Source organism: Emys orbicularis, chromosome 10 (genome assembly GCF_028017835.1).
Source record: "Emys orbicularis isolate rEmyOrb1 chromosome 10, rEmyOrb1.hap1, whole genome shotgun sequence".
Lineage (NCBI taxonomy): Eukaryota > Metazoa > Chordata > Testudines > Emydidae > Emys > Emys orbicularis.
In genome coordinates, this window is record NC_088692.1 from 3221828 (window position 1) to 3234250 (window position 12423).

General features: G+C 61.1%; 1 protein-coding gene across 1 annotated transcript in view; it reads left to right on the forward strand.

Moving 5' to 3' along the window:
* CASKIN1 (CASK interacting protein 1) overlaps nucleotides 1-12423 on the forward strand; it is a 155298-nt gene that overhangs the window by 95409 nt on the left and 47466 nt on the right. Inside the window, exon 2 of the mRNA XM_065412256.1 lies at nucleotides 6597-6648. Coding sequence (XP_065268328.1) covers nucleotides 6597-6648 — 52 coding nt within the window. The remainder of the gene's footprint in view (nucleotides 1-6596; nucleotides 6649-12423) is intronic.

Genomic DNA, 12423 nt, shown 5'->3' on the forward strand with positions numbered 1-12423 from the left:
CTGGCTTCACTATTTACTGTGTGCACCGCCTTGTCGGGGACCCACTTCCTTTGGAACTCTCTTTAACTGGGATGTCTCCCAGGGAACTGTTTCGCCCAACCACCAGGAATCCCACTGAGCTCTGTTTGGGCCGGACAGCATCCGCAAACGTTCTCCTTAGGTAGTGCCAAGGGACTAAACAGGGCCGCTGAGAGCGGGTTCGGGCCCCAGTGAAAATTTTTTTCCGGGCCCCCCAACAAGGGCGGACTGGCTAAACAGGGCTGATGAAGCCGGAGAAGCCAGCCTTCCAGACCGCCGGGCCCTGGTAATTTGTACCGGCTTTTCCCCCCCCCCCCCCCATTTGGCCCTGGAGCTAAGTGACTTCTAACCGAGTGTGACGTAAGGTGTGAAACTGTCCACATTTTGGTCTTTTCATACAGAATTTGCCAAAACCAGACATTAAAAAAAAGAAGAAACAAAGATGAAGGAGGTCGAGCTGCCTTTGTGTTCATTTCCCTTGGCTCCAGCCACTCTTGTATGTGCTTTTTCAGCCCAAATTTAGTTTTTAAAGTCACTTCTTCTCCAAGTCAGAACAAATACTTCGTGCAGATGCTGGGCTGCCTGCCAAGGCATCCAGTTCAAAAGGTTCCTCTCGGCCCCTCTTTGATATCTCCTCCAGCGCTGGAGATCTGGGGCCTGGGACCCTCCGTCAGCAGCAGAGACAGCTGTCTGCCTGCACCCAGGATGCAGGAGATGCACCCTCGCCCTACAGGTGTGGGGTATGTGGGGAGCTGTGGCCAGTCAGCAGCTGAGAGGTGCTCCAGTGTCTGGGGCTGGGCAAAACATTAGTGGATTCAGGACCAGGAGAGACCTGACCTCTCTTGCTCCTTGTCCCCTGGTTCCTGGGTGGGACCGTGCTGGCTGCAGGGAGCTCTCACAGCCATCTAGGCACACGATGGGCGTGTAGGGCCTAGGTGGGTACTGGGGGAGAGGGCGTCCCCAGGTGAGCCCCTTGCCGTGCTTAGCCTGTCGTCTTGCTCAGCGCTCGGCTGCTGGGATGCAGGGAGCCGCTCACATTTGGGACGCAGCCAACTTTCCAGCCTGGTGTAAAAACAGCTCCACATAGCGCCAGCCTCCCTGCGACCTGTGGCTGCCTTGTTTCCAGCTGGAATAAAGGGTGGCACCGGGGAGGGGCGCACCACTATCTGCCGAAGGGGCCACGTGTCTACTCAGCCGGCAGGAGCAGGGGCTGGGTGCTGCCGAAGGGGGAGCAATCGCCAAGCGCCGTCAAAGGCTGTGGCTCTGGAGAAGTGGGAAGGAGCTGCCCTGGGCAGCCGCTGTGCCCCGGGGAGAGCAGGGGGCTTGGCGTTGGGCAGGGCCCACGCTCTCGGGTCGGGCAGGGCCCGGCTGTCGGCTGTGTTCGCCGGGGAGGGTTCGTCGCTGGAACCGAGTGATGCTGGGCTGGAGAGAGCGCTGGGGGGAATCTGACACAGGGAACTGTCCTGCCCTAGTGGGGGTGAGGCCGGCCCAGCTGTGAGGCCCCCGGTGGCAGGGGGAGCAGGGCGGAAGCTGCAGTGGTGTGTGTTGATCGCACAGGGCTCTGGCTTGTGCCGGAGTGGGAGTGGCTGGGGGCCGCAGATGGTTGGGCGGTGGCGGTGTCATCGCTCTGGCTGAGCAGGTGATCCCCTCACTGGATCCATTTAGCCCTTCTGGGATGAGTGCCTGGCCGGGGCAGGCCCCTTTAACCCTCTGAGCACGCAGCCCAGTTTGCTGTCGCTCCCTGATGGGGACTGTCCCGCTCTGGGGTTCCAAGCCGCCGGGAATCTCTCTGTGGAGAAGGCTGGATGTGTGTAGGGGCATTCCCCACCCCCAGGGTATAACAGCGATGACCAGCTACATGTCCCCACCCCAATCAGTCACTTCTTCTTACCCTTGTTCTGGAGCTATAAACCCCGTGTCTAGCATCTCTCCGAAGTCCTTTGCAGGCGAGAGCCCTGGAGCCGGGCTGCTGGGGGCTCCGTCTCTCCTTGGAGAGATGATGCCTTGTGTGTGTGCGTCACACTTTTGTGATGTTTCAGACCATGAGCTGGATGGCCTGACGTGGTACCTGGCCCACTGTATGGACCGCACACCCCCCGGCACTGGATCGCAGTGTGAAAGGTCTTACCAGCACTGCCCCGGCGTGGTCCCGAGGAGCTGCTGCCTAGGCTGCAGCCCCCAGTGGGACCGGATAAAGCAATACCTGTTACTGAACTGGAATTGGGGACAGTGCAGAGGGGAGGCCAGCACTGGCGGAGGAGACCAGGAGGAGGCAGGATTTTGGGGCTCGGCAGTCGTTCTGAGGCTTGGAGTATTTCTCAGCATCAGGAGGAGCGTTTGCTCCTTTTCTGCCTGAGCCGCAGGCCAAGGGGCGGCGGTGGCTGTCGAAGGAGACGCTTTCTCAGATGTATGTGGATCTCCGGGGATTTCATCTGTGCGGCGGGCTCGGATACTGGGGAGATGAATGCGCATGTCAGCCAGGACCCTTATTTGTTGACAGCACTCGGGTGAAGGTGGGCCAGGCCTCTGGGCATAGGAAATGAGAGGGCTTAGCAGATGTGATGCTCTGCAGCTGAGAGACGCAGATTCAGATCATGGGCTGGGAAAGGTCTGGTAATGGCTGGAAGTGAGTGTCCAATGGAGGCAGATGAGGATTGCCAGATAGTTTCCCTGGCTAGGGTAGCGTCACGCTTCCTGCTGAGCGGGGTCACAGACTTCGGTAGGGCTGCTGGCCTACAGGGACCATGACCTCAAGTCACACCTGGGCCCCTGGAGTCCAGCATCCCACCTCCGTGATCGGACCATGTCATAGGTCGGCCTGCTCCAGGATCCGGCCTCCTCCCATGTCAGAGGACGCTATTGGTCCATCTACTCCGGTGTCACACGTGGTGAATGGGAAAGGTGAACAAATCGGGCATCGGCAGTGGTGGTCGCAGAGCAGACACGCCACAGCAAAGCCCTAATAGGGAGCTGTCTCCGGCATTGTCTCTGCTATCAGGGCTGCATGTCTCATGGATCTGAGCTGGGGCTCCTGCAGGCATTGGGAGAACACCCTGCCCCTCGCCCAGTTGGATCGGGGGGTCAGAGAATGTCTCACCTCGCTCTGAAGCAGCGGGTTGCAGAGGCAGGGCCCTGCTGAGATTGGGGCAGGGATCTGGGGCAGGGGCCCACCGGCGGTGCAGCCAGGACAGCGGCCGATGGGGTGGGCGGGAGGGAGGAAGATGGCGCCTGGTTTCATGGCTGGGCACTGCAGGGTTTCTTGCCAAGCCCCGGGCTCTGGAAGCTGCCTCAGTGGCTGCCCAGGTCTCCTGGCTGCTAGGGGCCAGCGGCCTGGCGTCGCAGACAGAGGGACGGAGGCAGGTTGCTGGAAAGCTCCATTCTCTTTGTCCTGATATGGCCTGTGCTGCTTTCCCGGCACTTGGGCCCAACTCCAGCAAGTGCAGCGTAATCCCCCCCTCCCTCCCCGCTTCCTTCGCCCAGACGCATTAACCCGCTGCTGCGATCCCACCGGGGCGACGAGTGACGGCAGAGCGCGGAGCAGCCCAGCCGCTGGGCTTTGGGGACCTGCTGGAGGAGGCCAGGCCTGCACCGAGGGAAGGAACTGGCTCCTCTCAGACTCCCCTGCCCTCCCTGTGTAATCTGTGGCTGCCTGCCAGGTGTCACACTGAGCTGCCCCTTCTTTCTCCAAAGGGACGTGCTGCAGATGTGTGCTCCACCGAGCGTCCCCAGCCTCCTGAGTCCGGAGAGCGGCTCGGCACAGAGGGAGGCTCCAGGGAGGTGGGGGAGGCCCCTGCACCCTGACAGCGCAAGGAGAGGCTGGGGAAGATGCCCGTGGGAAAGTCCTGCACAGAATGGCCTGGGGCACGAGGGGCACCTGGGAGAAACGGGCAAGCCTGCCAGAGCGCAGCGGCCTTCCCTGCCTCTCCTGCTGGAAACACAAGCGATGGTGCATGCGTGTGTGTTCAGGGGAGGGTTCGGAGGGGATGAGGTCTGGCTGCCCCGTGACGCTGACCCCAAGGGTAAGGGGTGGGGCAGGAACAGCCGTAGAAGGCGATAGACTCGCAGTTCGCTCCCCTCCTTTCCCTTCCTCGAGCGTCTCGCCTTGATTTATCGAGGCTCTGACGGTGCAGCTTGTTAACAGCGATCCTTCAGTCGGGCTCTCCGCTCTCCCACTTGCTCGGCGGGCGTGGGGCAGCTCAGCGGGAGAGCTCCGAGCAGAGGCCAGGGCACTGGGGGGCGTGGTGTTGATAACTCAGTAGGGGGCGCTCTTCTTCCCAAGCCACTGCACCCAGCGCCCCGGTGTGTGTGAGGGGTAGCAGCCTTCCAGAGAATGGGTCAATCGTGGGCATCAAGCTCCTGTCCCCATGGCCCATTTTGTGCAGCAGGGGCGCTAAGCTCCGGGTCCCTGCACGCTGCCTCGTGGGACTCTCTCCGTGCGTGCTGTCCCCGTCACAGCCCCTGTCCCGTGTGGTTTTCTGAGCACTCTTCAATCGCTGCCCCACTTCCAGGTGGACCAACCCCAAGCATTAAAAAAAAAAAAAAAAAAAAGTGATTCAGGCCCCAAAGAGTCATGAGATTGGCCCCCAAATCACGTGATTTTAAAAAATACCAAGTTTTGGGTTCTCGTTTTTTCTGGGCATTGAGCCTTTAGGGATCATGTTTTCCGGCTTCCTTGGTGACCATGCCAGAAACGTAACTTTTGTTGTTAATAATTAAAGCTGAAATTCTGTCAAAATAACATGACTCCAGGAGCTGGGGCTGTAAGAAAGAAACACCGTGTACCACGAGATAATCCCAAGAGCTGGCAATGCTGTGTCTCACCCAGAGGTAGTTGCATTTCAGGGGAGGATGAAGGTAGAAATTCCTGGGGAAGGTGCTTTGTTCTCCTCTCCTGAGATGTAAGGGGCTGTGATACACTCATCCCGGCCAAGCATGTGCAGAGGTGAGACCCTGAGCAACCGCGGTGCCGGCAGAAGCCCCTTGGTCCTGCTAGTGAAGGCAGGGGGCTGGACTCGATGACCTTTCAAGGTCCCTTCCAGTTCTAGGAGATAGGACATCTCCTTTAATTTATTTAATTTAGTGCAGACGCAGTTATCCTGGAGGAGCTGTGCTGTTACCAGTACAGCTGATTTCCCCAGGGCAGGGAGGGGTGAGGGGGCTGAAATACACAATGCCAGCGAAAGCCCAGCTTTGCGGGTATAGCTGTGCCCGGCTAGCAGTGCTCTGCAGGTACGGTGCCGCCTGGCAGGATAGCTGGACTGGCAATGCCTTCCAGGTGCAGACTGCTATAATTACCACTGCTCTCGGACCAGCCTGTTCCCCCCGTCCCTGCTTCAGACAGAACTGACTGGAGAAGGAGAGATTGGTTCGCTGGAGATGCTTTCAAAGCAGGGCAGCTGCCCCCGCTCGCTCGCACTTAGCAGCAGCCTGGGCAGGAGGAGAATCGAGGCCCCTATCTTCCATGTGCAGAGCAGCCGTGTCCTCCCCGGGGGCCCCATCCCTGAGCTCACGGGGCTGATACGTTAGAGCTGGGATTGTCCACTGGGATTGTCCGTGGGGCAGCATGCTGCAGTGCGGGCAGGGCGCTGGGGTCTTCACCATCATGTTGTCTGACCCTGGTTAAAGCACCTGCCCTGTCTCTGCTGTAGCACCATTGCCACGTCTGGTGGAGAACCGTCAGCGTGTCTCGCTCCTCGTCCCAGCACTGCGGGGCAGCGTGACCACCCCTAGCCAGTGGCACCCATCACAGATTTGTGTGCCTCTTATTTTATGTGCGTTTAACCCACTTTTCTAACCCCTGACTCGGCAAAGCATTTCCGGGGGTGAGTAACCCCGAGCCATGCTATGGGATTATCCATGGGAGCCTGTGCTTTGCCGAGACCTTGGTCTCCCTCTGCTCTTTCCTGGGCTCGAGGAGACCTGGCTGCGGTGGGAAAGGAAGGGTTCTGACAGGATCCCCGCTTCCAGCGCGAAATCCTGCCAGCCCTCATCCGTGTGGGCCCCGGCCTGGGCTGCCTGGGAACCCTGACATTGTCAGAGCAGGGGGTGATGCCCAGCCAGCCCTCTGGGCTGTAACGTCTGTAACGTCCCCTCCCGTCCCCAAGTCCCTGTGCCCTGACGTGACGGAAATGGACACTGTAGGCCGTGCAGGGCCTGAGCCAGAGCCCACGGAAGTCTGGCTGGCTTAGAGGCCTGAGCTCTGGCGCTTCTCTCTGGTGAGGTGCTCATTCGAATCTTGCCCAGGCTGGTGGCACACGGCAGATGAACTGGGCATCCCGGCCCAGTTCCTGGTGGTAAAGTGCCCACGTCCCGAAATCCCCCCCACAGCTGGCCATGGCTGGGCCCTTTGCTGGGATTCTCTGCATGGGCCATGTCCCATCCCAGGGCGGGGTCCCTCCGAGGCAGGATCGAGTCTCCCCTGCTGCTTTCAGGGCTGTCCCCGTTCCGTGGTTCTGCAGGGGCCCTTAAATTAGCGTCAAACGGCTTTTACAAAGCAAGGGACAAAGTGCCATTTGTCAGAGCTTGGGTGAACGTCCCTGTTTGTCACTTGTTTAACGCTTGCTTTCTCTCTCCCCCAGAGCTCCTCGGGTCAGCAAAGAAAGTCAATGTCAACTTCCAAGACACTGATGGGTAAGTCGGTGCCACCTGCATGCCCCGGTGCCCAGCTGAGTGTGTGAATGGGGGGTGCTTGCCGCTTGGATGGAGCTAGCAGAAGAGTATCTCAGGTGTCTGAGAGCCCTCCAAGCTCCATGATGAAATCAGGCTGCTCTGTGAGTGAATTGCTCTCTATGGTCTGTTGGCACCTGCGTTTTCCCCCTTGGTTTACAAGGGCCTCTTCTTTTTTGCCAAGCCCAGCTCTGAGACGTCTCAGAGTTCGGGAGAGGGAGGAGGCTCCATCCGGTTCTGCAGCATCCACTCCCTCACGCGCTGAGCACCCCCAGTGTTAGGACCTCTCTGCCCAGCGGCTTTGCTTTCATGGGTTGCTCTGGGAAACGGGGTTGCTATTTGTTGCCTTCGAGCAGCCAGGGGGAAAAGCTAGTTTCCAAAACCTCCAGTTTCCATGTTAGCCCCAGACAGACTCCCTAGCTGGCACTGTGTCCCCTGAGCTTTCGGTGGACGGCAGAGGGGAGCGCTGCCTGGTGTGGGGCCTTGTATCTAATGGGCCTCAGTGGAATGGTCGCGTGATTTGTGCCAAATCAGTTTTGCAGACACCGGTGGGACGAAAAGCCAGGCTTGGCTCCAGGCCCGTGGGCTGGATTTAATGCTCTGCCGTGTTTCCCTCAGACCGGGCCTGCGACGCGTGGTCTGGAAAATGGGCACGAGATGCAGAGAAGTCACGACAGTCTGTCCCTTAGAAGCCAGCGCTGCCTAAACTGCTCTTGAAACCAGCCCCTGGCCGCTGGCTGTCTCCAAAGCCCTGGGCTAGAGCAAGCTGCAGTTCCACAAATTGGGGCTGCCCTCTGTGGGAACCCCACCTGGGCTAGGTGCTACGCACACCTGGGAAGACACGGCCTCTATCCCCAAAAGCTTAGTCTAAAATCAGACTGGAGCCCAGGTGTTCTGTCTCCACCCCGGCGCGCTCCTCTCTAGGCCCGGCTTCCTCCGAGAGCTAGGCGCCGACTTCTGCTCACGTCGGTGGGTGATCGACCCCTCCTCTGCCCCCGGCCCCGCCCCGACTCCACCCCTGCCCCACCCCCATTCTAACCCCTTCCCCAGAGTCCCCGCCCTGACTCCGCCCCCCCACCCCCATTCTAACCCCTTCCCCAGAGTCCCCGCCCCGACTCCACCCCCTCCCTGCCCCATTCGACTCCTTCCCCAAATCCCCGCCTCCTCCCCTGAGCGTGCCACGTTCCTGCTCCTCCCCTCTCCCTCCCGGAGCTTGCTACAGCTGTTTGGCAGGGGCAGGTGCTGGGAGGTAGGCGGAGGAACAGGGACGTGGTGCGCTCAGGGGAGGAGGTGTAGTGGGGCGGGGAGCTTGGCTGCCGGTGGGTGCAGAGCACCCACTGATTTCTCCCCGTGGGTGCTCCAGCCCCGGAGCACCCACGGAGTCGGCGCCTGTGCTCCGAGGCAGTTTTCAAGATTAAAGGTTCCCTGTAAATAATGGCGCAAACCCGCCTGGCCTCGCAGTCGGTCCGAGGCCAGCTGCACACTCACCAGTAACTCCATCAGAAAGGGACCGGGGATATTTTGTAGGCAGGGGTCTGTGTTCCGCCCGCAGCCTTCAGTGACCCAGCTAGCGGGGGGATGCTGGGCCCCAGATGTTAGAGGCAACCAGCTGGAAAGGAAGGGGGAGTGCAGAGCCCGGAGCTCAGGCCAGGGGAAGGGCCAGGCTGTGCCCCTGACTGACTGCGCCAGGCTGGCTTGCGGGCACGCTGGACCTGTGGGCGCGGGGAGGAGACACTCTCCCTCGCGCTCCTGGCTCGGTCTCATTACGCTGTAGAACAAACATGGTTCCTGTTGCTCCGGGCCCTGCTGTTCCCGCCCCGAGCAGAGGCTGAGTGGCTGCGGGGACAGAGAGACGCCTCCACAGGACACGGATTCCTTTCAATTAACAGCTTCTGGACTGGCAACCTTTGAGCCCCGGCAGCTCCTGAGCTGGATCTTCGGCCACATCACGCAGGCGTAGGCAGCGCTGCTGGGCAGGGCGTCCCCATGGACTGTCCTATACAGCACCACAGGCCGCGGCGCACAGGGTCCTAGGCAGCGCTGCTGGGCAGGGGCATGTAAATCCAGAGGCTCGAAGGCCAGTGCTCAGGGCTGCCTGTTGCCCCTGTTCTCTCCTTTGCAGCAGAGTCTTCCAGGCCCCTGCTCTCTGCAGCATCAGTAGCAGCCTGGACTCTGCTTCCTCCCCCATATACCTCTCCGAGATCGCAGTGCCCTGTCGGGGCAGAGGACCTGGCGGGAGGTAGCCCCAAGTGGCTATGGGGCCTGGGATGGCGGCATGCGCCAGGGAGCTGGAGCCCTGGGGGGCGGGCAGCCGTTTCCAAAACCACCTTTCAGAGCTAATTTTTTTTCTAGAAACAAAATCAGAGGCACAGACCCAGCCAGCTGAACACACAGCCCCGGACAGCCCCAGGGCACAGAGACACGCTCACCCCATCCTCCAAAGCCCTCTACAGGCCGGGTGGATCTGGGATCTCCCGCGGGGCTTTAGGGAAATGCCCCAAGCCTTCGCAGTGAGCTCCCTAGGGACAAATGTTGGTTTCTGCATGAGTCTGGGCTTCGTGCAGACGGCACAGAGCTCATGGCCATGGTTGTGCCCATCTCCCCCCGCTGAGCGGGCCAGCCCCAGCCCTGAAAGCTGGCCAGCGAGCGGCTCCGAGAGGCAGGCGTGCCCTGACAGCAGCACAGAAGCTGGTACATTGGGTTTCTCTCTCCTCCCTTGGAGCTGAACAGACGCAATCTGTTCTGCCTTTGCCAGGTAACTCCTAACCCTTTGAGAGCCGCGCACACAGGTTTGCCTGGAGCAGTCAGGGCCAACAGAGACGCTGGGAAGCCGGAGCTGAAAAGAAAATGAATAGCTGCAAAAGCCGGCTTCTTTACTTCCCCCTCCCCCTGCCTTTGGCTGTGGGCTCTGCTGACAGCAACGGCCCAGGGCCGGTTCCCTGGGGGCTGTGTGACCTAGCGGGGCTTTCCCAGCCTGCCGTGCTCTGGATCAGCAGCCGACAGCAGAGAGGCAGGAGAGATGAGAGCATTGCCGAGGCAGCCTGGCCTGGCTGCAGCATCCAGTGGTGCAGACAAATGAGCCGGCTCTGCGTGGGGAGGCGCTGCAGCCTGCCTGAGCCGCGTGGGATGAGCAAATGGCTGCTGGGGGGTGGCAGGGCCGGGAGAGCACGGAGGCAGACCTGGGACCAGCTGCAGTACCGGGGAGCGAGGGCAGGCACCGCTGGAGAACTCAATCAGGGAGTTGGGTGGGTTCCGGGCAGGGGTTCCCATTGAGTTGCTTTGGTTCCTTTTGATTCCCTTCGCCCCTTCCTAGTGATTGGCCTCGTGGGCAGCTCCCCTGCACCCCCCCCCCCCGGGCACGATCCCCTCCCTAGGGCAGTCTGCTGTGGCTGGGCAAATGCTGGGCTGGCGCAGCACCTGCCTCCCAGGTGAATGACACAGCCCGGTGTTGCTATCCGGGTCTCTCGTGGCCTCTGGATTATTAGTCCTCCAGGCCCCACGGTGGGTCGCCAGTAGCGGGGGATTGAACCCCTGAGCCTCCAGAGGAGTCAGAGAGCCCCCCGGTGTTCGCGTGGCCACGGATCCCGGCTGGCTGCCCCGCTCTGTGCCCACCGCCGTGCTTCGCTCCCTGTCTGCTCGGGGGAGCCAGAGGCTCAGGTGCTGGGTGGCTCTCCAGAGGGATTCAGCCATGGGACACCCAGACCCTGGGCTTGGCTGGGGTTGGAGGCAGATCCGAGGCTGTCCTGTGCTGCAGTGAATGGGCAGGGAGCTCGGGGCAGTTCTCGCTGTGTCGGAGGGGAGGGCGGCACTCCCGCAAGCAGCCCGGGGCATTCAGGGCAGCTGTAGGGATATGCAGAGGCAGGCACCCAAGGAGAGCTCCGTCCCCAGGGCTCTCCCCCGGCTGGGCTGGCAACGGGAGGTGAATGGGAAATGTCACGTCCAGCTCTCGCGTTGCACCATCCTTGTCACTGCTGTGTCCCAGCGCCTGCCGCGCTCCCTGCTAATGGGCCGGCGCACGGTCAGTCTGCGGGCTGGGGCAGGGTCTGGCTTGCGGTTTGGACTGGAGGTTTGAGTTCGTCCCTTTGCTGTAATGCATGGCAGAGAGGGGCAGGGTTCTTGTCGAGTGCACCATTGTCTAGTGGTTAGAGCTGGGCTGGGTGCTGGGACTCCTGGGTTCTTTCCCAGCTCTCCTGCAGACTGGCTGGGTGACCCTAGGCAGATCCCCCCCCCCCTCTCTGTACGTGGGTTTTGCCAGCTGTGAAATGGAGGTGACAGTACTGCCCAGCTGCAGTGCCCCGGCACGCCGCGACGCCAGGCACCGGGGGCGGGCGGCACGTTCGTAGATGAGTTCCTGTCTGCCAGCACTACTGGGCAGCACCGCCCTGCTCCTTCCTGTGGGGGGCCCTCCTCACTCGAAGCCGCCCTGCTCTGCAACGCTCCCGAGCTGGCCGGATTAGCGCCCGCGCTCCCTGCAGAAGTTACTGGCATTTTCATTAAAAATTAAATCAAAAGCCCGCCAGGCTGGATTAGGTGGGATGCTCCGGGGTGGGGGAGAGGGGAGACACCTCCAGATGAGAAGGGGAATGGCGGCCCTGCTCATCTGCTGGGGGGCCCCGGCTTTCCCCTGCACGGCATGAGCCCATCAGCTCCCAGCAGACAGTAGCTTCCTGCTGCAGTGGGGCTGGGCTGGGCTGCAGGAGAGCGAAGGCTCCGTGGTGGAGGTTTCCAAGGGAGCAGGGTGGGAGCGGCTGCCATCTCTGGGGGGTGTATCTGGAATCATGCAGCTGAGCACGGTCACTGTTGGGACCCGCTATTCCAGCCGTAGGGGCACTCGTGTTGCTGGTTACAGTCCAGTTCTGTGGTGCCCCCGCTCCCTGCTCCGTGGCCATCTCCCTTCTGCAGGGGGACGGTCGGGAGAATAGACTCAGTGACGGGAAGGCCAGAGGGGGCCCGTATGTTCAGAATGGCTCTAGATCTCCCCCGTGAGTCCTGCTTTGAGCTCAGAACTTCTGTGCAGGTAGATCCCGTAGAGAGAGACCGACGTCCGGTCTTGATTGAGAGATGGAGCCACCCCCCGAAGTGTTCCAGTGGCTAACCTCACTGTTAAAATTGTGTGCCATAGACAGTGGCAAGGAGAGAGAGAGCTGGAGGGGTTATTGCCCTCCAGGCGCTGATGGACAATGGCAGCACCATTGCAATGGGGATGCAGCGTGCAGTGCCAGGCAGCCGACCCGTGATAGCTCTGGCCAGTGGGGCAGGCGGTATTTCCCCACATGGCATGCCAGGCCCATTGGCCCACAGTTGGGGCGTGCTGACAGCATCCTGTCCCCTGCGTTCCTCTCGCTATGCTGGTTACCTCTGACCCGGCATCCAGCCACTCGTGCTGCGTGGGGCGAGGGTGCAGTGCACAGCGTGGGGTGCTGGCTTGGCTCGCCCCACAGATCCCCAGCGTGGCCAGGCAGGGCTGTTTGCTTGCTGCAGCGCTGGGAGAGCTCGGCATGGTATGCACAGCCTGTCACCCCGGCCAGCCCTGCAGGCTGCAGAGAGAGAGCTACGAACACGGTGGGCACAGACACAATCTCCCGCGTGGAATGAAGGCGCTTCCCGGAGACAGCACAGCTGAGCCTGGGTTCTCTAGGCCTGCCCTGGGCCTGCCAGGCATGTCCCATGAACACGCTCAGGCTGTTCGAGGCAACACGGGGGCTGAGCCGGGACCTGCTAGTGTTAGTGCAGCCAGAG